The 26,911-nt window shown below is 46.3% G+C and overlaps 1 protein-coding gene across 4 annotated transcripts; it reads right to left on the bottom strand.

The window, feature by feature from the left end:
- Nucleotides 1-14,063: 14,063 nt before the first annotated feature.
- On the bottom strand, nucleotides 14,064-24,980 carry PSCA (prostate stem cell antigen). 4 transcript variants are annotated; one of them, XM_053248985.1, is made up of 4 exons: nucleotides 24,959-24,980; nucleotides 22,603-22,736; nucleotides 19,662-19,769; nucleotides 14,064-14,365 (listed from the first exon to the last, which is right to left on the bottom strand). In XM_053248985.1, the coding sequence occupies exons 2-4, from the start codon at nucleotides 22,652-22,654 to the stop codon at nucleotides 14,148-14,150; spliced, it is 378 nt and encodes a 125-aa protein (XP_053104960.1). In that variant the 5' UTR covers nucleotides 22,655-22,736; nucleotides 24,959-24,980; the 3' UTR covers nucleotides 14,064-14,147. The 4 variants fall into 4 exon arrangements, with proteins under 4 accessions (XP_053104960.1, XP_053104961.1, XP_053104958.1 ...); XM_053248986.1 differs by lacking the exon at nucleotides 24,959-24,980 and adding an exon at nucleotides 24,771-24,864 and having other exon boundaries at nucleotides 22,603-22,721; XM_053248983.1 differs by lacking the exon at nucleotides 24,959-24,980 and adding an exon at nucleotides 24,771-24,844 and having other exon boundaries at nucleotides 22,603-22,732.
- Nucleotides 24,981-26,911: the final 1,931 nt, after the last annotated feature.

The following is a 26,911-nucleotide window of genomic DNA, read 5'->3' as shown; positions in this document are numbered from 1 at the left end:
GACACCTTGTCTCCCTGCCCACCTGGCCCACCTGCAGAGGGGGCTAATTGGGTTGCTGAAGAGGTGAGAACCAGTAGGCAGCTGTGGGAAAGAGGAAGGGAAGGAGCAGAAATTGCTATGGGCAGCCCAGTGGGGTGCATATCTGGATGGGGCCCGGCCCACCCGGGGTCTCTTGCCCATCAAAGCTGGCGCTGGCATGATTAGAAGCCTGATGAACATTTCCTTTTACCCAGAGAGGTCCAAGGCATTGCAGCAGTCTATAAGCAAAGGAGTAGGACTCTCTGGATCATGGCCAACACTTATCTTCAAAACAAAACAAAACAAAACAAAACGCAACCCACCTGAGTTCTGCCACCTTTCAGAATGGACAGGTTCTCCTCAAACACTTTACAGCCAACTATCTCACCAGAGATGGATGAAGGGTACTCATGTTCTGGTATGATATTTTGTAAGTTGCTTTAAGAATGTATTTAGCTGAAAAGTGACTAATCAATGAGGGAAATAAATTAAATCCCTAGATCATTGCCCTTTGTATTCTGTAAAGTGGTGATTGCTGTTGAACTCTGCAGCTAATCTTGCAAAAGGAGGTTGGTAGGTTCCCTATGAGGACTGTCAGAGTGGAAGAGGTTACCTGGAGGGAGGGAGGGAGTTCAGGTCAAGAGCATTCATGGGTGTTCTTCTGCATGAGCTCTTTGTTCTTTGTGCTAGGGTTTTAAAAGACTGGTTTCATCCACCTAAGTCACTGGCAGGTCAAGACGCCCAGTTCTGAAGCATAACAAACACCAGGATTTGCATGTGAGCATCTCTTGCTTCCTGGTTAAGAACAGAAGAACAGCTGTGCTGGATCAGGCCCAAGGCCCATCCAATCCAGCACCCTGTTTGACACAGTGGCCCACCAGATGCTTCTGAGAAGCCCACAGGCAAGAGGTGAAGGCATGCCCTCTCTCCTGCTGTTGTTCCCCTGCAACTGGCATTGAGAAGCATCGTGTCTCTGAGGCTGGAAATGGTCCACAGCCAACAGACTAGTAGCCACTGATACACCTGTCCTCCATGAAGTTATCCAAACCCCTTTTAAAGCCATCCAGGCTGGTGGCCATCACCACACCCTGTGGCAGAGAATTCCATAGATTAATTATGTGCTGGGTGAAAAAGGATTTCCTTTTGTTGGTCCTTTTGATGACCTCTGGTTCTAGTGTGGTAAGAGAGGGAGAAAAATTTCTCTCTGTCCAGTTTCTCTATGCCATGCAAAATTTTATACACTTCAATCATGTCTCCCCATAGTTGCCTCTTTTGCAAACTAAAAAGCCGCAGATGCTGTAGTCTTGCCTCATAAGCAAGGTACTCCAGGCCCCTGATCATCTTGCTTGTCCTCTTTCATACCTTTTCCAGTCCTCAATGTTCTTCTTAAGATATGGTGACCAAAGCTGTACACAGTACTTCAAATGTGGCCGCAACATAGATTTGTATAAGCACATGATAATAGTAGCATTTTTATTTTCAGTCCCCTTCCTGATGATCCCTAGCATGGAATTGGCCTATTTCACAGCTGCCGTGCACGGAGTTGACACTTTCAACAAGCTGTCCACCATGACCCCAAGATCTTTCTCTTGGTCAGTCATTGTCAGCTCAGACACCATCATCGTATATGTGAAGTGGGGGAGGGAGGGGTTTGGCCCAATATGCATCACCTTACACTTTCTAACATTGAACTGCATTTGCCATTTTGTGTGCCCAGTCCCTCAGTTTGGAGAGATTGTTTTGGAGCTCCTCACAATCTGTTGTAGATTTCACTACCCTAAATAGTTCACTGTCATCTGGAAATTTGGCTACTTCGCTGCTTACCCCAGGTTCTACATCATTTATGAATAAGTTAAAGAGCACGGGTCCCAGTAGCGATCCCTGAGGGGTCCCACTTCCTCCCTCCCTCCATTGTGAAAACTGTCCATTTATTCCCCCCCTCTGTTTCTTCTCCTTCAACCAGCTACCAATCCACACATGAACCTGTCCCCTTATCCCATGACTGCTAAGTTTACTCACGAGCCTTTGGAGGGGGAGTTTGTAAAACGCTTTTGGGAAGTCCAAGTATACGATGTCAGCCAGATCATCTTTATCCTCATGCCTGTTGCCAAAGTTGCCAGAACCTACGAGGTATACTCGTGGGTCAAATGGGCCGTAAGCCAGAATTTGGGTTTTTCAAAGCCAAATCTGGCCACCTAGGCTGACACTCTCAAAGAACTCCAAAAGTTTAAGACTTGCCCATGTAGAAGCCATGCTGGTTCTACTTCATCAGGGCCTGTCCTTCTATATGTTTAACAATTTTCTCCTTAATGCTTTACTTAATGCTTTCCATCAATTTGCCCGGCACCAAATTCAAGCTAACCAGCTTGTAATTTCCCAGATACCCCTGGGTCCTTTTTTGAAAATGGGAGTTACATTAGCTACTCTCCAGTCCTCTGATACAGAGCCTGATTGCAGGGACAAGTTACATATTTTTGCTAGGAGATTAGCAATTTCACATGTGAGTTCCTTCAGAACTCTTGAGTGGATGCCATCTGGCCCTGGCATTTTTAGTTTTTCAAGACAGTTTAGAACAGGGATTCTCAATGTTGGGTCCCCAGATGTTATTGGACTTCAACTCCCATAATCCCCAACCAAAGGCCACTGGGGCTGGGGATTATGGGAGTTGAAGTCCAATAACATCTGGGGACCCAACGTGGAGAATCCCTGGTTTAGAACATCCTCTCTCGTCACCTCAAATTGGCCCAGTTCTTCAGCCTCCAAGCGTATGAAGCTCAGTTCCGGAGTGGGTACAAGGTCAATATCCTCCTCCGTAGAGACAGATGCAAAGAACTCATTCAGCTTCTCTGCAATCTCTGTATCCTACTTAATAATCCCTTTCATGCCCTCATCATCTAAGGATCCAGTCGCCTCCCTGGTAGGTTTTCTGCTTCTGTTATAGTTAAAGAAGCTTTTGTTGTTCCCCTTGACACTTCTAGCTATATGTCCTTCAAACTCTCTTTTTGCATTCCTGATTGTCTCCTTGCATTTCTTTTGCCAAAGTTAATGTTTTCTTCATTTGGGCAAGACTTTCATTTTCCGAAGGATGCCTTCTTCCCTTTTATTGCTTCCCTGACTCTACTTGTTAGCCACGCTGGCATCCTCCTGAACTTGGTGGTACCTTTCCTCTTTCTTGGTATAGATTCCAACTGAGTTTCTATTATTGTGGTTTTGAGTAAGTTCCATGCTTTCTGATGTGATTTGACCCTCCTGACTTTCCCTTTCAACTTCCTTCTTACCAGTCCCCTCATTTTTTAGACGTTTCCTCTTCAGAAGTCCAACACATCTGAGTTGGGACTTCCTTGGCAATGTTCCACTTGCATATCAGCTGAATTGGATCACACTATGGTCACTTTTCCACAATGGTTCTACAACTCTGACATCTCTCATCAGGTCCTGGACACCACCCAGGATTAAGTTCCTAGTCCTCATTGTTCATAGTAGTAATCCCTAGAAGCACAGAGCTGTCTTTTTGTTCCTCTGCGCAATGCCATCCTCAACATTGGTATTGTGTGGTCTTGTGGTAGCAAGCCTGAATTGTCCCCTTTGTTAAGCAGGGCCCATCCTGGTTTTCATTTGAATGGGAGACTACATGTTGAGCACTGTAAGATATTCCCCATAAGCATAGGGAATGTGGCCACTCTGGGAAGAGCATGCTTGCATGCAGAAGGTTCCAAGTTCCCTCCCTGGCATCTCCAAGATAGGACTAAAAAAGACTCCTGCCTGTAACTTTGGAGAAGCTGTCGCCAGTCTGTGAAGACAACACTGAGCTAGACAGCCCAATGGTCTGACTCAGTATATGGCAGCTTCCTATGTTCCTATGGCTATAAATAATAACAAAAAACTAGATGCCACTTTGAAAACCCATAAAGGCTGCAATGGCTTAGGCCCTACATACCTTCAAGGGGGTTTTCTTCCTGTGGTCCCATTGTGATTTCCACAAACAAGGTGGGGGAGGGGAACCAACCTGAAAGGAAGACTTCTAGTGCTCACACATCAAGTCTCTCATTCATATACAACCAGGGCAGATGCTGCTTAGCTAAGGGGACAAGTCATGCTTGCTACCACAAGACCAACTCTCCGTCTTAGAAAAACCACCATAGGGACATAGGAAGCTGCCATATACTGAGTCAGACCATTGGTCCATCTAGCTCAGTATTGTCTTCACACACTGGCAGCAGCTTCTCCAAGGTTGCAGGCAGGAATCGCTCTCAGCCCTATCTTGGAGATGCTGCCAAGGAGGGAACTTGGAACCACCTTCTGCTCTTCCCAGAGCAGCTCCATCCCCTGAGGGGAATATCTTGCAGTGCTCACGCTTCTAGTCTCCCATTCATATGCAACCAGGGTGGACCCAGGGAGGAGAGCTGGTCTTGTGGTAGCAAGCATGACTTGTCCCCTTAGCTAAGCAGAGTCCGCCCTGGTTGCATATGAAAGGGAGACTAGAAGTGTGAGCACTGCAAGATAAAAGTATACAGTGTACTGTGCTTGATTGGCCAGCAAACCTGCCTGACCTGACCCCATAGAGAATCTATGGGGCATTGCCAAGAGAAGGATGAGAGACATGAGACCAAACAATGCAGAATTGCTGAAGGCCGCTAATGAAGCATCCTGGTCTTCCATAACACCTCATCAGTGCCACAGGCTGATAGCATCCATGCCACGCCGCATTGAGGCAGTAATTGCTGCAAAAGGGGCCCAAACCAAGTACTGAATACTTATGCATGCTTATACTTTTCAGAGGTCCGATATTGTTCTATTCCAATCCTTGTCTTCTTGGTTCCATGTAATATTCTAATTTTCTGGGATTGTGGATTTGGGGTTTTCATGAGCTGTACGCCATGATCATCACAATGATAACAAATTAAGGCTTGACTTATCTCGCTTTGCATGTAATGTGCCTGTCTCATATATCAGTTTCACCTTTTAATTTGCATTACTGAAATTAATGGACTTTTGCACGATATTCTAATTTTCCGAGTTTCACCTGTAGATGGACCAATGGTCTGCCTCGGTATAGGGCAGCTTCCTATGTTCCTATGACCCTGCTTAGCTAAGGGGACAAGACATGCTTGCTACCACAAGACCAAGCAGACATGGACGGAGAAGCATAAAGGTCATGCACACGACCAAGCATGCTGGCGGGACGGAGGGCCCCTGCCGGCCTCCCCACACACAAGCGATCTTTGCTTACAGGCTCGGTCACTTGCATGGCACCCAAGCCACACCGCAGCAAGTGGCAGAGCAGGAAGTCGGAGGAGGAAGTCCTGTGCCAGGAGCGCAGTGAATGGAGGGATCCACCCTCAGCTGGGCACTCTTGCCACCTGGCTCTATGGGTGTGCGGGCTGCATGCATTACCTCAATGCCGGGGTAAAGGGCGCACTCGCTCGGGACAGGCAGGATGGCAGCACCAGCCTTGGCCTGGATCCCTCTGCTCCATATGAGCAGCACAACCCAGGCTGGGCTGCCCTAATCTGGTTCAGGCCACTCATGAGAATAGCCTCAGTGTGTTGTATTCTATCCAGTAATCTTTTGTGTTTTGTTGTTGGGAACTTTGTCCCAGTGGGGATCCTGTAGAGCAGGGATTCTCAGTGTTGAGTCCCCAGATGTTATTGGACCTCAATCCCCATAATCCCCAGCCCCAGTGGCCTTCAGTTGGGGATTAAGGGAGTTGAAGTACAATAACATCTGGGGACACAACGCTGAGAATCTCGGCTGTAGATTCCTGGTGAGGGGGACCTGGGAGCCAAAAAGGATAGGGAGGGGAAGGAGAAGGAGAAAATGGATTTGCTTCTGAATAAACCTTTAGTTAAATCCACATAAGATTTATTTGTGTCTATGAGAGAATGAGCTATGAAACACATAGGTTGGGTATTTTCATGCAGAATAGCAGGCTTAAATCAGCCACTCAGACCTGATGCATAATGACAGTGTTCAATGTCATCCCTTTCCCACATCATTCATTAATATAATAGTGGTTTGAACAGTGAGAAAGTAGGAAAAGGAACTTTAAAGGAAGATTTTCCATCACGTACAGCAAAACCCAGACTGATTGATTGAATTTCTATACTGCCTAATATAGAAATCTCTAGGCTGTATACAGATTAAAACATAATATAAAATATAAAACATTTAAAATTAATAAAACAGATAAAAATTACAACAGATGAAAACACATAAAAATTTAAAAAATTAGATTTCAGTTAAAAGCTTGGGAAAACAGGTATGTCTTCAGGGTCCTCCTAAAAGCAAATGGAGAAGGATATGCTCTTATTCCAGCAAGGAACACATTCCAAAGCCCTGGGACAGCCACAGAGAAGACCTGGTCCCAAGTTGCCACCAAACGAGTTGCCGGCAACCGTAACCGGACCTCTCCAGATGATCTTAATAGGCAACAAGGTTCACGACAGAGAAGGCGCTCTCTTAAGGACCCTGGACCTAAGCTGTTAGACTCATTTAATGACAAGTTTATAGAAAACCAGTTCCTGGTTCTGAATGTAATCAACTCAGCTAACTGGAAATATAAAAGTTTTTCTTCAGTTGTGCTGTCTGAACTACATATGAGTTTTCAACACTGTGTCCACAGATGTCGTTGGACTACAACTCCCATCATTCCCAGATGTTGTTGGATTACAACTCCCATTGTAGGGGGAAGGGGGGAAGGCAAGGTTCCACCGACCTTCCCCCAGAGATTCCCTTTTTATCCTTACGGCGTACAAGCTGTTCGCCCACATGACCTGCATTGCTGAGAGCAGTGCGGATTATTATGCACTCTTTTCCCAGCAGCATGGAACATATCCCACATATTCCACAAGGCACCGCATGACGAATGCTGTGCTTGCAGGGATTCCCCTGTCAGACGGGCACTCTAGGCACCGCATGGCAAATGCTGTACTTGGGGGGGGGGGATTCCCCTGTCAGACGGGCACTCTAGGCATTCATCTCTGTGTCTCCTTTGGCTCAGCTGGGTTAAGTGAGCGTTTCCTCCCTTAACCTTGGCTAAGAGCCGGGCTTAGGAGCAGGGTTAGGCTGGGCATGTGTGCCGGAATCTGCATGGATCCCATGAGCATGATCCCATGATCCCATGATCTCCACATGAGCAGATCCACATGAGTCCATGCTGGGCTTGTGAGGACAGCCTCTTGGAGACACAAATCTGAAGGCCCGTGGACCATTGGATATATATTTGCTACTGAATTATTTTATGCCTGTGCCCAAGCAGACTCTTTGGCTATGCCTTCGGCTGTTCCTGATTATTTGGATGTCTTTCTTTGATGTGTATCTGTTAATCTATATACTCTAAATTAAATAAATTCCAAAGTATGGCCAGTAAAAGAAGGTCTGTGTTATTTAGCTAAAAATGTAAACACACATTGGGATTGGGTGGGGGCAGGAAACAATGACTTTGAAGTGTCTGTCATGCAGGCTTGTTTGGCTTCCCAGATGCGTTGCCTCTGGGCTCTTAACGTTCACATGTCACTCGTGCTTGCTTTTGTAAGACAAGGCCAGGGCGTTCCCCCCGCTCCGGTGCCCATAAAGCAACTCTTGTTGTCTGCAGGGGAGGAATTCAATGCAACGATGGAGCCTTTCCTTGCTCGTTCAGGTGACAAGACTGGAGGTATGTCATTGCCGGACCCTTTGGGGCAGGGCATTGCTTGCCTGGTACTTTCCCAAGCTTCTCAGGCAGCCTTACCTCTCCTTTCCACCATGCACCAAACGCTCTGGACTTACGCAAGAGCATACACAGAGCTGGGCCTTTTGACCTTCGCTTTATCTGGATCTGCTACTCCTTAGTTGACCTGCAGTACTCACAAAGGGCGGCTTCCCCACCCACCCAGAGCCCCACACATGTTCTCTCTCTTTCAGTGCAGACTTCTGATGTAGCAAAACACCACCCTTGCTGTGGCAGGCAAATCCTCCTCCCAGCAGAAGGCTCAGGAAACATCTTCACATGCTGCCTTATCCGGTCGGGCTATCAGTTCATCTAGCCCAGTATTGTCAGCTCTGACTGGCAGCTGCTCCCCACGGCCTCAGGCAAGGATCTTTCCCTGCACCTCCTGCCTGAGATGTGATAAAAGAGAGGCTTGTGATTGAAGTTCAACGTTAGGCGAGCAAATAATAAGGCAGATCAGAGAATCAAAAACTGGGCAGGGCTGTCCTTTGGGCAGGGCAAGCAGGGCGACCATCCTGGGCCCCACTCTTTTACAACCCCATTAAAATTATTTATTTATTATTTACGTTTATATCCCGCTCTTCCGCCAAGGAGCCCAGAGCAGTGTACAAGTACTAGATACTTAGGTTTCCCCCCACAACAACCCTGTGAAGTAGGTTAGGCTGAGAGAGAGGTGACTGGCCCAAAGTCACCCACCTAGTATCATGGCTGAATGGGGATTTGAACTCGGGTCTCCCCGGTCCTAGTCCAGCACTCTAGCTACTACACCACACTGGCTCTTTAATTAACTGGAAGGGGCCCCCACACTGGCTGATTTGCCCCAGACCCTGCCCCCTGCCAGGGCTCTGTGTGTGCACACTCTCAAGGAGTGGAGAATTACTGTGTGTGGGGCAGGAGCTGGGCAGGACATATTTTCTTCCTAACTTGGTCAAATGCTGGGTAGGAAATGCTAGGTATGAATGTGGCGCTGTCTGACTGTGTGAATTGTCTTGCTAATGTATGTTCTGCCATTGAGCTCTGGCTCTTACGGCACCCTTGGGCCAATTTGTTGCGTACTGCCTCTTTAAGGAGTCAGCCCAGAAGGCCTCAGGATGAGAGAGCCATGTGAGAGAGCTGTGGCAGGCAGCGGTGGCGGGGGGGGGGGGCCTTCATATGCAACAGAAGTCTGCATGGATGGTTGGGCCTGCGTGATCTCCTCAATGGACTGAACAGTCCTAGGGCTTCTAGACAAACTAGGAATTGGAGTCAGTCACTGGTGAGCTGGGCCCATTTTGATTTGTTTTGTTTCCCGCGAATTGGGAAAGTGTCTGTCCTGGACCTTTCCAGGGAGTGGTTAGAAAGAAATAGCTGAGATATCAGAAGAGGCATGTTGCGTGCTGCTTCTCTCACGTTTTCAGTCCCATCATCCGCTTGTAATAATTAAAAGCACAAAACAGAGGATGAGCTGCAGCAGATGTGTGAAAGCCTGGAGAAAAACTGGGGGGAAATGGGGGGGGGAACCAATGTCCCCCAGAAAATACCCGAAAACTCTGTCCCCTCCCAGTTATTTCCAGCCCCACCTCTGACCTTCACATCTCTCGTGATGCTGCACCTGTTCTGCATCCTGAAGGCTGCAGATTCAGGCTCTGGTATCTACTGAAAAGGCCATCCGAGCGAAGGGCTAGGAAAGACCTTTGCCTGAGAGCGGCGGCTGGCAGTCAGAATGGATGGCTCTGGGCTAGATGGACCAATGGTCTGACTCAAGGGGAACTGGTCTTGTGGTTGCAAGCACTGACTTGTCCCATTAGCTAAGCAGGGTCTGCCCCAGTTGCATATGGATGGGAGACTAGAAGTGTGAGCACTGCAAGAGATTCCCCTCAAGGGATGGAGCCACTCTGGGAAGAGCAGAAGGTGGTTCCAAGTTCCCTCCCTGGCAGCATCTCCAAGATCGGGCTGAGAGAGGCTCCTGCCTGCAACCTTGGAGAAGCCGCTGCCAGTCTGGGTAGACAGTACTGAGCTAGATGGACCAAGGGTCTAACCCAGTATATAGCAGCTTCCTATGTTCCTATGGACTTCCAGGTGATCCTTCAAATACCCAGGGCCTAAACTAATTAATTAAATAAATAAATTTGTATACCACCCCAAACCTGTGTCTCTGGGTGGTTTACAACAACATAAAATGAGACAAAAATTAAAACAGTTCAAAACTACAATGCTAGTTAAAAAGTTTGGGTGAACAAATGCATCTTTAAATATCCATCCACTTGACAAAACAAGTTGACTTGAATTTGTTTTGTCAAGTGGATGGATCATAACGTATAGATTTTCACCATATTAAGTGTTTTCTTATTTTCTTATTCTTATTCATATTGTTTAACTGTTTTCACCATATTAAGTGTAATACAGCACATTATATATGATGAGCAGCATCTTTAGGGTCATCTAAATGTATTCTGTTGGTGTGCTAGTCCTGTTTAGATATATTTATCAGCAGGCTTTTGAAGTGTAATGTAATGTGTAATGTAATGTAATGTAGAGTGTACTGACCTATAACAGGTTGTGTACTTAGAGTTCAGGATCTGATATTTGTAAATCATTGGATGTACAGACACATGTATAAAATTGGGATTGAGTTTTCAAGCATCCCTTTTCTAGATCATTTAGTCACGTTGTGTTTTTTATTCATTCTCTTCTTTAGTAGCCTGTTCCTGTTGGTAATGCTCTTGGTCACTCATATGCGGTATGGTTATTGCCACAGAAGACTCAAACATTATGGGTCAGCGCAGACAGCTGGGGATGCCCCAGCAAGCCAGCAGATTCAGTCTCCAGGACAGATATTCCTGTAATGTGGGCACAGCTCAGGTGTAAACCCACAGCTCCCACCCCAGAGAAGAAGCTAAGCCTCCTCCACTGAAACAGCTTGCTCTCTTGAAAGGAAGAACAGAGATATTACTGGTCAGCTGCCCCTTCTCTTTCTTGTAACAGAAAAGAGTGTGACATCCAAAGAGATACCCAGTGAAAAGTAAAGCACAGAGAACCCAACACAAAAGGAAATCCTCATATGCACAAACATTTATTTCTTGTTTGCATTATTTTGCAAAGCCATTGCACAATGTGAAATCTACACATGCAAATCTCAGTTGTCAAAAATCTCAAGCTTATTTTTGTAAACCATATGCTTTTCTTAAATAACTTAGATACATAATCTTGGAAGCATTTTTGTTGTTATGTTATTTTATTCATTCATTCATTCATTTAATTTCTATACCGCCCTTCCAAAATTGGCTCAGGGCAGTTTACAGATAAAATAAAGACAGTTAAAATCAATCAACAGTTAAAACCAATCAACAGTAAAACAAAGATTTTAAAATACCATAAAACAGCAGTTAAACAATAGTTTAAAAACCCTGAAAAACCAGGTACATTAAAACCCTTTACAACAACTTAAAAACCCTGGAAGGCCAGGCCCAACAGATAGGTCTTAAGGGCTCTCCTAAAAGCCAATAAAGAGTTCAAATTTTGGATTTCTGCAGGGAGTGCATTCCACAGTCCAGGAGCGGTTACAGAGAAGGCCCACCTCTGAGTCGCCACCAGACAAACCGGAGGTAACTGGAGACAGACCTCCCCAGATGACCTTAACGTGCGGTGGGGATCATACAGAAGAAGTTGCTCTCTAAGGTAATCTGGACCTAAGCCGTTCAGGGCTTTAAAGGTAATAACCAGCTCTTTGTATTTTGCCTGGAAACATATCGCCATCTGTGGTCTGAGAGACTCAAAAGGGGGAGAAAATGGCTGCTTGGGCTTCTTCCTTCATATAGCCGCCGTCTCTAATTGAGAGGGAGGAGCTTCCTAACCTGAACTCTGGTTAGTGCAACTTGCATAAACTGGAGGTCACGGTGGCAGCATCTGGATGCCACGATGCCACCTTCAAACCTGAGGTCTAGGCGGCAAAACACAAAACAAACCTAAGGTACAAATTAAGGTTTGGGGGCTAAAACTGACCAGCAGTTCATCAACAAAGCCACAGTTTTACGCATTCAGACTGCCACAAGCTTGAACCTCTGGCACGTTTGCCTCCGGTTTGTCATTATGTTCGAAGACAGCCATAGAGTTGCCAGAACCTATCAATTTTGGATTTTATTTCTTTTTGATGATTGAAATGGGGGAGCAGCTGCAACTGTTAATATTTAGAGCCTTTTAAGCATCATGATGCAAGAAGTAGGAAAGCCTTTTATTCCTTATCCAGAGCTGCAGATCCTTATCATTCATTCTGCCTTGGGACCAGCAGGTGCCTCGAGGATAAAATGCCCCATGTGCAAGCCCCATTTCAGTGGAGCACAGGGCTGCAGGCAGAGAACCTCATCTGTCCAACGTCTCAGACATGATCTTCTGAAGGGCTGCTCCCTGGGATCCTTTGTCACTGGAGATGGTGAAGACTGAACCTGGGACCCTCTACATGGAACAGAGATGTTCTGCCACTGAGCTAGGGTGCCTCCCTAGAACAAATGCTCCTCTACACATGAGTGAATGTTCCTCCCCAACAGCAGCAGCAGCAGCAGCAGCAGCAACAACAACAACAAAAGCCTGCATACAGAAAAACTCGATACCATAGTGAAGAGCTGAAGCTTAGTTCTCCCCCTGAAATGCCTGTGTGCAGACACATTGTTTCATGAAGGAGCATCCCATCTACAGGTTTGGTTCACAGGTTTACTATCTCGTCTGCTGATTTTTAGAATAGTCTTACTTGGAAATTGTGCCAAAGGGTAATGGAATCCTAATCTTTTAGAGTTTGGGAAGCAAGAGGTGTGGAAACCCCAGTGTATGGCATCTGGGAGTCTACTTTCTAGGATGCAAGAATGTTTAGAGAAGAGAATGAGGCTCTTCACACGACCGTTCAAAAGTGGGCTAAGGGAGCCCAGCCCGCTTTTGAGCGGTCTTGAAAACTGCCAGGAGCCGCATGACTCCCGGTGGTTAGCCTGCTTCATTCCACCCCCCCGCCCCGCAATGAGGTTAGCAAAGCAAGTGCTCTGCTAACCCCGTTTTGGCGATCGTGAGTTGCCACGGCTCAGCTCCGCTCTGTGGTGACTCACAAGGAGACCCCCAACTGGGAGGCTCCATCAAGCCTCCTGGCCTTGGGGGTCTTCCCAGAATGCTCCACACACTCGCGCGGGGCATTCTGGGACTTCCAGGGGCTAGATGGCTCCCGATCCCTGCCACCCTTACCAACTCCATGACGGAGCCAGTAGTCATGTGGCTAAGCCCGCTCTCCCCGCAGATACCAGTTAGGTTCTATGTATGGATTATGTGTAGAGCCTCAGTGTGTCACTCCTTCTTCTTTGGCAGGACTGTGTCACCTGACCACATGGAGATCCAGGGGAATACCTATAATTGACCAAATGGCAGTGGTGGGAAAAACCAATGTCCCTGGGCCCCTGGGAGAGAGATTGCTCTTTTCTCTCCCCTCCCCTCTCTCCAAAGAAGAAGGCAGGATTGGGAGGAGCCCATCTTCACTTCTTGTGTCAGGGTCCATTCGAACTTGCTACACCCCTGTGGAGGTTCCTCACTGGGATCCTTCATTCTTGCATGGTGAACACCAGCTAAGATGATTGCACCGTGCCCTGTGGCCAGTGTTAGATGCTGAAAGATATGTGACCTCCCAGTTATGCTTGACTGGGCCATCTTTCCCAGTGACCAGGTGCTTGGTTCTTGAATCCCCATGTCTGTTGCCATTTTTCAAAAATGGCATTTGGCCCAGAGAGTCTTGATTTCATATCCCTCAGCTCTGGAGAGGGTGGAACCTTACCAGATAGGTCTTTGAGCCTTCTGATGGTGGCCCTGCTTTACTGACAGAGAAGCCAAAGATCCCCTCAGCTGGCCAGTATCTCATCAGCCTTAGCCTATTGAAGGAAAGGATCTGTTGAGAAGATGGCCTAACTAGGGTGACCTACAAGATATCAAGCAGGCTGCAAGCCAGACACTGTGCCATGCACACCACTTCTCTTATACACGCAGAGGGTGCCGTAGGCTATCCAAATCCCTAATAAGTAGCTCCAAAGACCTCTCTGTATTCAAAGCAAGCCATTAAGACTTGTAGTGTGGTGCAGTGGTTGGACTAGGAGTGGGAGGCCCTGGATTCAAATTCTCACTCAGCCTGGAGTGGGAAGCTTAACTTAAAACCCTTAACGTAGGCTATTTCACAGGGCTGTTGTGTGTGTGTGTGTGTGTGTGTGTATGGGGGGGTGAGGATCAGATGCTCCCTCATCAACTCTGCCCAGAGCTTCTTGGGAGGAAGGAAAGGCTAGAAATGCAACTGATCATAATTAGCAGTACAAGACAGATCTATGCAGGGAAGTCCTACTTGGCTTTGAATGTAACTTTAAAAAGGGAAAGAATCTAGCTTTGTCTTCTCTTTTGCACAGCAACCAGCCCACCTTCTCGCCCCTCACAGTCCACTCCTGAGAAAGGCAGAGGCAAAGCTGGCCACAACAGCCAGGGCCACTGGGAGGATGTAGCTCATTCGGATGCCACTGGCCCCATTGACATTGCAGAGCTCGGAGGTGCAGCAGGTGATGTTCCTCTTGCCCACGGTGAAGTCCTTGAAGTATGGTTCACATGACGAAGTACACTCTTTGGAGATGAGGTTGAATAAGCCCGCAGCACCTGGGAAGAAGATGGGCAGAGTTGATGAGGGAGGGCAATTCTGATATTTCCACGGGCATCCAAATGTCATGTCCCAGTGGGATGGGGCAGAAGACTCAGGGGATGAGCCAGAGGGAGAAGCACACATAGCTTAGATTACAGAAGCCCCCACTGTGCTAGCATCCTTTGCAGCAGAGGAGCTGGGGCCTCAGTCCAGCAACCCCTCTGTGGCACCAGGCTGTGGCTCAGCCCTCATTCTCCAACTCACAGAAATCCCCAGAGGACCCAGTGGGTGTTGTGGAGGCCTCCCAGTGCTGACAGTCAACCCCTAGAGAACTGGGCAAGGATCCTTTAAGCCACAGAAGCTAGCCAGCAATCTACATAAGCTTGCAGCTGACTCCATACCTTTGGTGGAACAATGTCCTATCTGCCTAGGTGTTACTCTCAACCTATCCTGTTTATGTTGGAAGTGAAGGACTATGCGCTGTCTCTTGTCTTAATGTCATAGGAGGACAGACTAGTGAGTCAGAGGGCTAGAGGGTCAAGACATTGGTCATCCTTTCTCTACTACTCTGACACTATCCCTTTGATATGTAGATTGCTATTCTTAGGGACTTCCTTCCTTCCAGCCACTTCCTCTTCCCTTCTTCTTCTCTTCCTTCTCCCTTGCAACATGCAAGCTGAGCTCCTCTCTCCCTGCACTATGTGTGCAGAGATGCAGACTCCATCTGCATCCAGCTAGATAGATAGATTAGAGATCCTATCTCTTCACTTTCCTGTCTAGAATGGAGTTCTCCAATAAATACTCCTATATTGATTTGAAAATCTGAACTGGCTCCAAGTTATTTTACTCTCAGCATACACACATGCCTAACTAAATGCCGCTGTGTTGTGCCTCTGTGCACTCTGCTAAAATGAAAAAGGGTTTCTCTTACCAGAGAGAATTCCCAACAGTTTAGAGGTCTCTGGCTTCTCTTGCCTAATCCTTGTTCCCCCTTGAAGCCATTTGAGGTCTAAATTCCTCTCAGGACTCTTGCCTCTACCTAGACCTATGCCTCAGAGGTCAATCAGTCACTCATTTATTGTTACAGTCACAGACCAGTACAATATGAACAGTACATAAAATAAACGATTAAAAGAACTCAAAATACATTTATATCTAAAACTGAAAAGGTTAAGATAATGATAATTTCTTATTAACCTGTCTCTGATGAATATTAATAGCAGCAACACAGTATCTAGCAATTCTGTTTGTAACTGTAAGCTCAGAGTCCGAAAGTAACAAAGAGCAGTAAAAATGGCTCTGCCAACCTGGAAATTTACCTAATAATGGTGTAATAAATGCTGCACGAATATCCTTACAGAATAACAGAATAATAAAACATGTCCAATGGTTTCAATCTGATCCAAACCGCAAGGGCAAAGACTCTCTGAAAAGGGGATCCCCCTATAACAACCCTCAAGAACCGCTGAGGGTGGACTGTGACAACGAGCTTAAGTAAAAGCTGCTCTAAACTTGGAGATTTCGAGCTGTGAGCCTCAGATGAAACCCAGGCTTGGCCAACAGGATAGCAAGCTGTTTCCTTGGAGCTTCTTTCTTTCCAGGCTACATTTGGAAGCAATGAGATGGTTCCTCATCATCCTTGTAGTACATACTTGGTGATGGAGCATCACTTACTGAAGTGATTTCTATGATCCTTTGGACACATATGAACTTATGGTTATCTTTATTATTTAGCAGGACTTCTGGAATTAGGGCTATAAGGGTACAATGGTCACACTTCCCCAGAAGGAACAGGTACGCCATCTGGGGGTGCTTCTGGACACAAACCTCTCCCTGGTGTCCCAGGTTGAGGTAGTGGCCAGAGGTGCCTTTTATCATCTTCGGCTGATATGCCAGCTGCGTCCATTTCTTGAGATAAATGACCTTAGATCAGTAGTACCTCTACTGGTCACCTCCAGACTTGACTGCTGCAATGCGCTCTACAGGTATGTGGGGCTGCCTTTGTACGTAGTCCGGAAACTGCAGGTAGTCCAGAATGCGGCAGCCAGGTTGGTCTCTGGGTCATCTCCGAGAGACCATATCACTCCTATTTTAAAAGATCTACACTGCTTGCCGCTTCCGATAAGTTTCCGGGCAAAATACAAGGTTTTGATTATAACCTATAAAGCCCTAAACAGCTTGGGACCTGGGTATTTAAGAGAATGCCTTCTTCACTATGAACCACACCACCCATTGAGATAATCTGGAGAGGCCAGTCTGCAGTTGCCACTGGCTTGTCTGCAGTTGCCACCAGCTTGTCAACAAGTCTTCTCGGTTGCTTCCCCGAGGCTTTGGAACACACTTCCTGCTGAAACAAGAGCCTCCCCATCTCTGACAACTTTAAAAAAGGCAATCAAGAAGACACATTTGTTCACCCAGACTTTTAATTAGATATTGTTTTAATTGTGTTTTTAATAGTTTTAACATTTTAATTGTTACAATGGTTTAATCTTTTTATCTGTTTTTATTGTTTTGTTGTAAACCGCCCAGAGACTTATGTTTTGGACAGTATATAAATGTTTTAAATAAATAAGATCTAAAGCAACACCACCTGCAAGACTGACAAAAGGAAGTACTTTTTCACACAGCGTATAATTACTCTGTGGAATTCTCTTCCATGGGATGTGGTGATGGCCACCAGCTTGGATGTCTCTGAGAGGTGCTTCGAGCCTTGATGGCTACAGGCTGCCTCTGGATTCAGAGGCAGATGTATCTGAATTCTACTTGCAGGTGGCCCACAGCAGGTGAAAGCATGAACTTTCCTCCCCTGGTTGGGTGGCTTCTCAGAGGCACCTGGTGGGTCTTTGTGGGAAACAGGAAGCTGGACTAGATGGGCTTTGGGCCTGATCCAGTAGGGCTCCTCTTAGGTAAAGGACTTGGCTGGGAGACAGTAGGAAAAAGGGGGCAAAACTGGGAAAAACACATGCTACTAAAAAGCCACACGAGCAGAAGCTTCCAAGGCGAAAACTGGTGTAGTTAAATACACGTTAGGAATAGAGGACTGTGTCATGTCTCCCTTTGCAACAACTAGTTCAGTTGACCTTGCCAAATGAAGTTGCCTTATTCTGAGTCAGGAATTGGTCCCTCTAGATCAGTGTTGTGAACTCTGGCAATGGCCCTCTAAGGTCCAGACAGGGCTCTTTTCCAGCTCTACCTGGAGGCTTTATTCACAAGGCTTCTGCCCTGAATCTCCTTCGAGAGACAGTGTGTGCATTCACACACCAGCCAAACTTACCTCGAAGTCCCTTTGAGATTTTTGGACCCACTCCACACACAAACCGGGCTTTGTGATGTGAATTCTAGCTTATCTTGATGTATGTCCGGGTTTCTAAAATGCTGGCTTTAAGCTACTTTTTCTGAAAATGCCGGAGTAAATGGGAGAGGCACTGAGGTAGAATAATTAGCATGATAAAAGGGATGCTCTCTTCAGAAATGCAGATCTATCTCTGCAGGGGCTCTCTCTCTCTCTCCCACCCCCACCTCCCATTGGTTAGAAGGAAAACATGGAGCATGCCATGTGGACTTATTTCAAAACAAATCCCAGAGCAGAGGCAAGGGGCGTCTTCCCTCAATGCCGCAAGTGTGCTTTGAAGTGGCTTCGCTCAACATTTACCCTGAAGCCAAGTGTGAATAACTCCCAGGAGATGCTGCCAGAGATTGAATCTGGGACCTTCTGCATGTGAAGTAGATGCCAACCATTGTGCTATTTGTTTATCAGGCCAATATAATTTTGTTTCAACCATCAGCGTCTGCAAATCAAACGATACAACCCAGGTCCGGTCTTTTCAGTGTTCAGGAACACAAGTGAAGATTTTGGAAACAGAGCCAACTTTTGTTGTGGGGTGGATGTGAAATTATGTTTCAGATTCAGTTTAAATCTAGGGACCTTTCCAGATATTATTTTGTGCAATGAATGAATGTGTGTGGGGTGGGGAGATGGGTGTGTGTGTGGCTTGGCCTCCAGCCTACACCTCTTTATTAGAATACACAAACAGACCTCCCTTGCAGGCCTTCTTGTTTGGGGTTGAGCCTGACACACACTAGCCCAATTCAGACATTATGGTGCTTGAATACAGATGTCTGTTCACTCGTACATATATTTGTGTGAATGACTGTACCTGTGTAAGTGAACCTGGATACAGGCCCTTCAAATGCATGCTACAGATAGGAAGTATACTTCTGTACCTGCGTTCAGCTTAATGTGTGAATTACTGTACCTGTGTGCACTGTACACTGGTTGTATGAGTGTTGAATGTAACATGTGACTGGCCTGCTGTTTTCACTCTGTGTACACTGTAATGCCTGAAGAAAGCTCAGCTCTGTTATTTATTTATTTGATTTCTATACCTGTTATCTTCAAGGTTGCTCATCATCAGGCCACACCCCTTATTCATTTGCCTGTCCTATGTTCCTTTAAAAAAACTGGATAAAGGGGCTAAAAATTTGGATCAAAGGAATGAAATGCAACTTTTGTCAAGGGAACTAAATGCAACTAAAAGAACATTTTATTCAAGGGAAGAAAATAAATAATAAACACACCTGTTTTATCAGGCTTTTAGTTTATGACATGTTAAAGATTTATTTATGGTAATTTTAACCTGTTTTATATGATTTTTAGGTTCCACTTGATGTTTATTTAAATTGTAAACCACCCTAAGATTTTATATAGGGCCTTATAGAAATGTAACAAACAAACAAACAAACAAACAAAATGCAGCTGAGGTCATACTAGATGTGCACACGAATGCATACTAAAGGGTTAGGTTTCCAACCAACTGTGCCTCTTCTTTCACCCAAAACAGGTGTTTGGAGACCCTGGTCCTATTCTGGGCCATGGCATGTGAGGATCAGGGGCGTCAGATCTCCCACTGAAAAAAGCAGGTATTTGTCCTGGAAGCAGCTATTTTCTGCAAATACCCACTTGAGGGTTTTGGAGATTCTTTTGGTCGGGTGGGGGGGGGGAGGGGTTGGATAAAAATGGTGCAAGGGGAAAGAATTATCTTTCCCACTTGGCATACTATGGTCACACTCCGAATTGGCCCCTCCACTCATTCTGGTTAAAAAGAGAGACCCTTGTTGCTGGAAGCATGCTTGGTTATCATTTCCATGCCTCCTGGAAATAATGGGCTTTTTTGGACATTTTTGCAGGAGGGATACAGAAGCTTAAGTGAAAGCAGCAGGAACGAAACATTCCCTTGTTGTTCCCACCTTTGAAACAAAAACAACCCCAACAGTCATAGAGGAATGCAGAAGGTGTACAGAGATTTATCTTACCAATCACTTCTGTTTTGCATATGTTCGCGCCTGCCTTGCAAGTTTCCTGTAGTTGGCAGTCATTGTTCTTGAGCTTCATTGAACACGTGTAGCACTTAAGTGAACCAGCTGCAAGAGAGGGACATGTTTTCATGGAGAAGGGAAGAAAAGACAAAAGAGAAATCTACCTAACATAACAAGAGGAAAAGAAGGCATCTGTGGGACACAAATCAGCCATGGGTTCCTCTAGGCCAGGGATTCCCAGATGTTGCTGAACTACAACTCCCATCATCCCCAGCAACAATTTGGCAGTGATGGGAGGTAGAATATTTTACAACATGGACATTATCCCAGATTCCCCCCCCCCGTTTTCTTTTCCGACAGAAAAATTTTCATTTCTAAAAATGCATTGCTTCGTAAAATTGATTAGTAACACAATAAACGGATAAAACACTAGTCCAATCATGCAGTTTCAAAGTCGTAATTAAAATTTTCAGCTGACCACACCCAGAAAGCATGCATGCATATATAATAACAATAAATGTATGGCTCTTTTGGCATGCTTAAATTAGAATCCTAAGGGATTCCTCCCCCAGTGCCTTCATTCCCCCCCACCCCCAAAGTAAACAAAGTAAGAATCTGTATGCTCTTAAGCTGTCATGTCTTAAAATATTTGAAAGTATTCCAATAAATAAAATTCCCAAGTAAAGCTGTGAATGTGTTTGAATATAACATTTAAATCACATTAAATATGCTTTATTCCCCCCACCCTCCCCCTAAGCAGATATTTCAGTTCAGCTACATTTGGCCATGGGCAGGGGGGAGAGTTTGAGACATTTACATACCACAAAAAGGCTAAATACCACTGCGTATCAACTGAAAAACTCAAACACGTATTTAATATTGAAACCAAGTATTGCTGAATCTCATATCCAATTTCAAATGTTTGATGAATATCCAAATATTCATAGGGACATCAGAAGAACCCTGCTGGATCAGACCATTAAGGTCCATTGAGCCATAGAAGTGACAGAATCCCATAATGGATGGGGGCTGGGAGGTCTTCTAGTTCAACCCCGTGCAGAAACCTGCTACAGCATTCTTGGCAGATGCCTGTCCAGCCTCTGTTTGAAAGCCTTCAGTGAAGGAGAACCCACCACTGCAGGAACAAGGCAGACTGTTCCTAATGTCTAGTCTGAAGCTGTAATTTCAACACAGGCATCCAATTTCTTGCAGTTGTTAACCAGATGCTGTTGGGAAGCTCAGAATTAGGATGTGGAGGCAACAGCCTCCTGTTGTTCCCCTGCAACTGGAGAACAACCGTTTCCAGTCTTCCATGGTTGGGCTAGGGGATTGAGCAGGTGGTGGCCTCTCGGCTCTAGGCAGTTTTGGATGATACAGATTATCTGCAGTGCACCCATTTCAAGCCAGCTTTCGAGAAGGCTATGGGGTTGGGACTGCCTTGGTAGGCCTGATGGATGATCTCCAACTGGCTATCGACAGAGAGTGTGTGACTCTACTGATTCTTTTGGCTCTCGGCAGCTTTCAATACCATCGACCATGGTATCCTTCTGGGTCGCCTGAGGGATGTGGGATTGGGTGGCATTGTTTTACAGGGGTTCTGTTCCTAACTCTCTAGCAGATTCCAAATAGTGTCACTTGGAGGCTGTTGCTCTGCAAAGTGAGAACTAAAGTATGGAGTTCCACAAGGCACCACACTGTCTCCAATGCTTTTCAACATCTACATGAAACTGCTGGGAGAGATCATCAGGAGGTTTGGTGCAGGGTGTTATCAATATGCTGATGACACCTAGATCTATTTCTGCATATCAAACTAATCAGAAAATGGCACAACTTCTCTAAATGCCTACTTGAAGGTGGTAATGGGCTGGATGAGGGATAACAAACTGAAGTTGAATTCAGGGGTACTGACTGTGGGAGGTTGGGACCCAAGAAATGGTTTAGATCTGCCTGTTCTGGAGGGGGTTACACTCCACTGGAACAATCAGGTATGTAGTTTGGGAGTGCTTCTGGATCCCAAACTCTCTCTGGTATCTCAGGTTGAGGCAGTGGCCAGGGGGGCTTTTTTATCAGCTTCGGCTGATATTTCAGCTACACCAATTTCTGAAGGTGAATGAGCTTAAAACTGTGGTGCATATGCTGGTAACCTCTGGTCTTGACTACTGTAAAGCAATCTGTAAAGGCCGTGGGGCTGCCTTTGTACATAGTCCAGAAACTGCAGTTGGTACAGAATGTGGCAACCAGACTAGTCTCCGGGATAACCTGAAGAGACCATATAACACTGATCTTAAAAGGACTGCACTGGCTGCTGATATGTTTCTGAGTGAAATACAAAGTGCTGGTTATAACCTATAAAGCCTCCAATGGCTTGAGTTCAGGGTACTTAAGAGAGCGTTCTCTCTTTAGAGAGTTCTCTGTCATGAACCCTATCACCTATTAAGATCATCTGGGGAGGTCTGGTTATGGTTGCCACCAGCTCGTGAAAGTTCCCTCCATCCACCTTCTCTATAACATACATAATTTTTAAAATCTAGGTGAATAGGCATAGTAAATTTCCTAGAGGAGACTTTTGGGAGCAAATTCATTTCAGCTCTGCTCTGGAGGTCTTTGGACTCAGTCTACCCCTGAAAAGGCCCCTGTTGGAATAAGTTTCAGTGGACATCAAGTCTACAATGCCCTGACTTTCTTCACAACCACTTTTCTGGTCTGCCGTGCAGAGGGGTCTTCTTCTGCCATCCCAATCCCTTCTCTATCCTGAGCTTCTGCTTCCCAATTTATATTTTCTCTCCAGCTTCAAGGACTCAGATTGCCTTCAGAAGGAGATCTTGCAACTTGAGTTCAGAAAAGGGCCCAAACGATGCCTCAAAATGGATAAGCAGACCTCTAGGGGATCGAATTCTCCACGGGAAAATATGTTGGCATGAAGGAAGGCAATGCTTACCTGGGTGCATGAAGAGGCTTCCAGCCAACACGAAGATCAGAAGCGGCTTCATCACTGGCAGCAGGAGTCGTCACGCAGAGGGAGGGACATCCTCACTTCGTGGATATGTTTTATATACTCTGAAAAGTAACTGTCTGGCCATGTGAGGTTGGGAGGATCCTCTAACCATCCTTACAGAATGGATGGGCGTTTTACGTTACACCCCCAATTCTGTGAGATGTCAACTTCCTCTAGGTATCTGTTTGGACAGACGCATCCCCTGACCTTTTCGGCACGGCCCATCCCATTTAGGCAGTGGGAACCATTTGTACAGAATGGGGCTGAGCACTGGCTTTGTGAATAGGTCGCTGCCTTGTCAAACAGGGTGGATATGTTTTCCCCTGCTATTCATCTAGACCACCAGTCTTGTCAGGTTCCGATTAAAGAAGGTCCATTGGCTTCAAGGCCATTGCCTCTGTGTTGTAATAGGGTGGGGGACCTGAGGGCATTAGTCACCAAGGGTGAAGCCTAATCCATGACCAACAGGTATTTCCCCATTCTTCTTTAAAATAGAAACCTTAAAATGGTGGCCAGGCCAAAGCCCTGCTGCTAACAACAACATAACGTGCCTTAAACAGAGTCAAATGATCTCATTCACTACTGTCTACTCTGACGGGCAGCATTTCTCCAGGGTTTCTATGGGTCTTTCCCAGCCCTTCCTGGAGAAGCTAGGAATTGAACTTGAGACCTTCCGCATGCAAAGTATTGCTCTCTCATTGAGACTATAGGAAGCTGCCTTCGACTGAGTCAGGCCCTTGGTCCAACTAGCTCAGTCTTGTCTACATTAAGTGGTAGCAGCAGGGTTTCTGACAGAGGTCTTCTCCAACCCTACCTGGAGATGCCAGAAATTGAAACTGGGACCTTCTGCATGGAAAGTGAGTGCTCTGTCACTGAGCTATGAGCAATGCCTAAGGTTTGACATCAGTCTATTAGGAGCTGGTGGCCAAGAGAGTCAGAATCAGGCCCTTCAGGTCAGAAGCCCCAAAGTACCATGATGATTCCACAGAAGTTCAGCAAATCCGCATATGTTTGTATTGGCCACAGAGGTCAACTTGAGGTCAGTTTTCTTCCTAGTTTAGCACTTCTGGTTGGGACAACCGAGTTGGAAGAGTTTGGGTTGGGTTGGCAGAAGCTCAGAAAGAAAAGGAGTTGCTCAATAGCCATGTAAGAGCAGCCTGTGCTGCATAAGACCAAAGACCCCATCTGATTCCTAGCAGAGCACTTGAGCGCTAGCAGATTCCTTGGGAAATGCCCAGTGGCATGAGCTGGAGGCAGCGATCCCTGGTTGCTCCCGGAGCCAGCTCCAGGTCTCAGGAAGTCTTGGCAAACTGACCCCCTGGGCTCCCTCTTACCTGGGTAGCACTTGGGGGAGTTTCCTCCCTACCGTTATTGGGCACAGAGGCAGTCTTGGGGGTCAGGAGTGGGCCCTGTGAAGGCCCTGTGAGCTTAGCAGCTGCTCCATGATTCCAACCCCAGTGCTATCCCTGTTTGCTTGTCTCTAGCATTTGGCAACCAGATACACTGCCTCTGAACATGGAGGTGGTGAGTGGGTGCAACTCTAGAATGAGCTTCCCAGTGGTAGCAGGTGGGCCCTCTTTGTCTTGAGAGTGCCCCATGTGCGCTATTTTGTAAAACAGCACAGATGATTGCATAATAAATCAGAGGAAATGATGCACGTTTGTTTGGGTGGTTTGCTTGACGAAAGTCTGGGCAGTATATACATATGATGAATGAATGAATGAATGAATGGATGAATGACTGAAGCAGGTTCCCTTGTTCTCATTGCCCAGTTTGCTGGGGAGTTTCGGTTATTCATTTAACCCTTAAGAGTCCATACAGCCTGGCTTATGCCAGCTCAGGAGGACCAGTATGTGTATGTACTCACCCATCCAAATGCAAAACAAGGAGGACCCTGCTTAGCAAAGGGGACAATTCATGCTCACTTCTGCAAGACCAGCTCTTCCCCGCCCCCATGGAACAATCCATAGCCTGTAAAAGTGAAAGCCACCCCTCCCCCAGCTCTCCTGCCCGAGATTCTTTAACTGGAGAGCCAAGGGAGGCAACTGGGACTATCAACATGCAAAGCAAGGCCTCTACCATAAAACCCTGGCCGAATGTGACCGACTTACTGGATGCACATTGGAGGGATTCTTTCTCCCTGGGGAGGTCCTTCTTGGGCCTGACCCTCTTGGCTCCTCAGCTGCCTCTCTCTGATATCAGTGCCGGACATGGTGTCACAATTGCAGCCTCCTGGATCACCAGGACAGGGTTGCCTGATACCCAAGAGAAGTGGGTGTCACAAGCAGGAAAGAGTTACCTGCTTCAGCTTTCACTCTTCTTCTTTCAGTATTTGGCCACAAGACCTGCATCAGTCACTCTCTGACAGTGTCCCCTCTAACAGGGATCCCCAGAGGTTGTTGACTACAACTCCCAGAATGCCCAGCTGTATTGGCTTTTGCTTGGGGATTATGGGAGTTGTAGTCAACAACCTCTGGGAATCCCTGTTAGAGGGAACACAGCTCTCTGCCCCCAAATAAAGTCTCAGGGGACCTGATTTGATCCTGGACATTTTGCCGCCCCAAGTAGAGCACCTCGTGGTGCCCCTCCCTTCCTCCCTCTCTCTTATACAACGCCCCCCCAAAAAGGCTGGGCTCCCCGGCTGCCTCTGAGGCCTGGCTCACAATCTGCAGCCTGAAGTGGCCGGCTTCGCCTGGCCTCATGGTGCGGCCAGTCCTGAATGGAAGGTGCTGAATTTCTCTTCTCTTTTCACAAGGCAGGTATACAAGTGTTGTTTTTTTTAAAATAATTTTTATTATTTTATCCATAATATTAAAAGAAAAACATAAGAAAAAAAGAAATGACAAAAGAAAAAGAAAAAAGATGTAACCAAACGATACGATTACAGTGATTCTCATTACTGTAAACTTCCACCTGAATTCTTTACACCATCATATCCCTCCCCACTTCTCCAGTCTGAAAGATAAATGGCTGCAAATTTAAAAACACTAACTGTAAGCTCAATAATTAGTGTACCTGTTATCTACACAGAGTGTTCAGCATTACATTTCTCTACCAAAAGAAACCAAATCTCAGTTGAGGAATCAAACCCTGTGATATATTATATTGAATAAGTGGTTCAGAACTCTCTAAAAGAGTTTTAAAATGGCTTTGTATTGCATTTTGTATTTTCTTCCTCCCACCCCCACTTTTGGTCTGTTATGATTTAATGTGTTATGTGTTTTTATTTTGTTTTAATGCTGTGTTGTGAACTGCCCAGAGAACAATTTGTTATGGGGCAGTTAACAAAGTTGATGAAGAAAGAAGAAGCAGAAGAAGAAGAGGAGGAGGAGGAGGAGGAGAAGAAGAAGAAGAAGAAGAAGAAGAAGAAGAAGAAGAAGAAGAAGAAACAACAACAACAGACTAGCATTCAGCAGGACAGAGCTTTCCCCCATCACAGCAATAGGAGAAGCTATACCAGTGGGATCCCTGTCTTTCTCGGAATCCTATTCTATTGGCCTCTCAAGCTGCCTTCTCCTGATTAGAGCAGGGTAGCACAACTCTGGCCCTCCAGTTGCACTTGGACTACAACTCCCATAATCCCCAGCCACAGTGATCAATACAGATAGAGGTGAGTTGTAGTCCAACATCTGCCAGAGGACTGAAGTTGTGCAGCCCTGGTTCAGACCACTGGTCCATCCTGCTTAGTTCCGTCTTCTCTGATTGGCAGCTCCCCAATCTCTTGCAAAAGTCCTACTGAGGTTGATTTAATGAGAAGTCCCAAGGAAGAATCCTGGACTTTCTATATGCAAAGCAGGTGCTCACCCACTGAGCCATGGAGCCTCTCCATGTTTATAAATTGTGAAACGGTGTTATTCTTAAAGGGTTGTTATTGTTACCCTGCTGTGGTGTCCTACAGCAAAGGCTAGGCCCTGGGGAAATGGCTATTCTTTTAACAGGACCCTGCCTCTCTTGTTCCCCACATAAGAGAGGTGGGTGCTGGCAGTGGTGAGAAGCCCCCCATCTCATTTGCCCTTATTAAGTGGGTGTGAGTCATGGAAGCAGTGGACTCTCCTTACCCCAGCTGCAGGACAATACGAGGGACAGATTTGGTATTGGGCTTTCCTACCACTACCAGCACCCATCTCCCTTATGTTGGGGGGGAGAGGTGTAGGCAGGGTGGCCCCTCCCAACTGTCTGTTTTGTGTTGGGGCTAGCTGAAGACCCAACGTGTCTGTTGGACCACCCCATCCCACCCCTCCCCCATCCTCCT

Source organism: Hemicordylus capensis, chromosome 4, assembly GCF_027244095.1.
Source record: "Hemicordylus capensis ecotype Gifberg chromosome 4, rHemCap1.1.pri, whole genome shotgun sequence".
In the NCBI taxonomy this organism is placed as follows: Eukaryota; Metazoa; Chordata; class Lepidosauria; order Squamata; family Cordylidae; genus Hemicordylus; species Hemicordylus capensis.
The sequence above is the reverse complement of the archived record's forward strand: the minus strand, read 5'-3'. Positions and strand labels throughout refer to the sequence as shown.

What these genes read in the sequence shown, in the direction of transcription:
- PSCA (XM_053248985.1), bottom strand. Translation starts at nt 22,654, where the DNA reads ATGAAGCCGCTTCTGATCTTCGTGTTGGCTGGAAGCCTCTTCATGCAC. An exon ending in AAGCCTCTTCATGCACCCAG is followed by an intron (nt 19,770 to 22,602) that starts GTAAGCATTGCC and finishes CCTCTCTTGCAG; the next exon opens with CTGGTTCACTTAAGTGCTAC. An exon ending in ATGCAAAACAGAAGTGATTG is followed by an intron (nt 14,366 to 19,661) that starts GTAAGATAAATC and finishes TCTTCTTCCCAG; the next exon opens with GTGCTGCGGGCTTATTCAAC.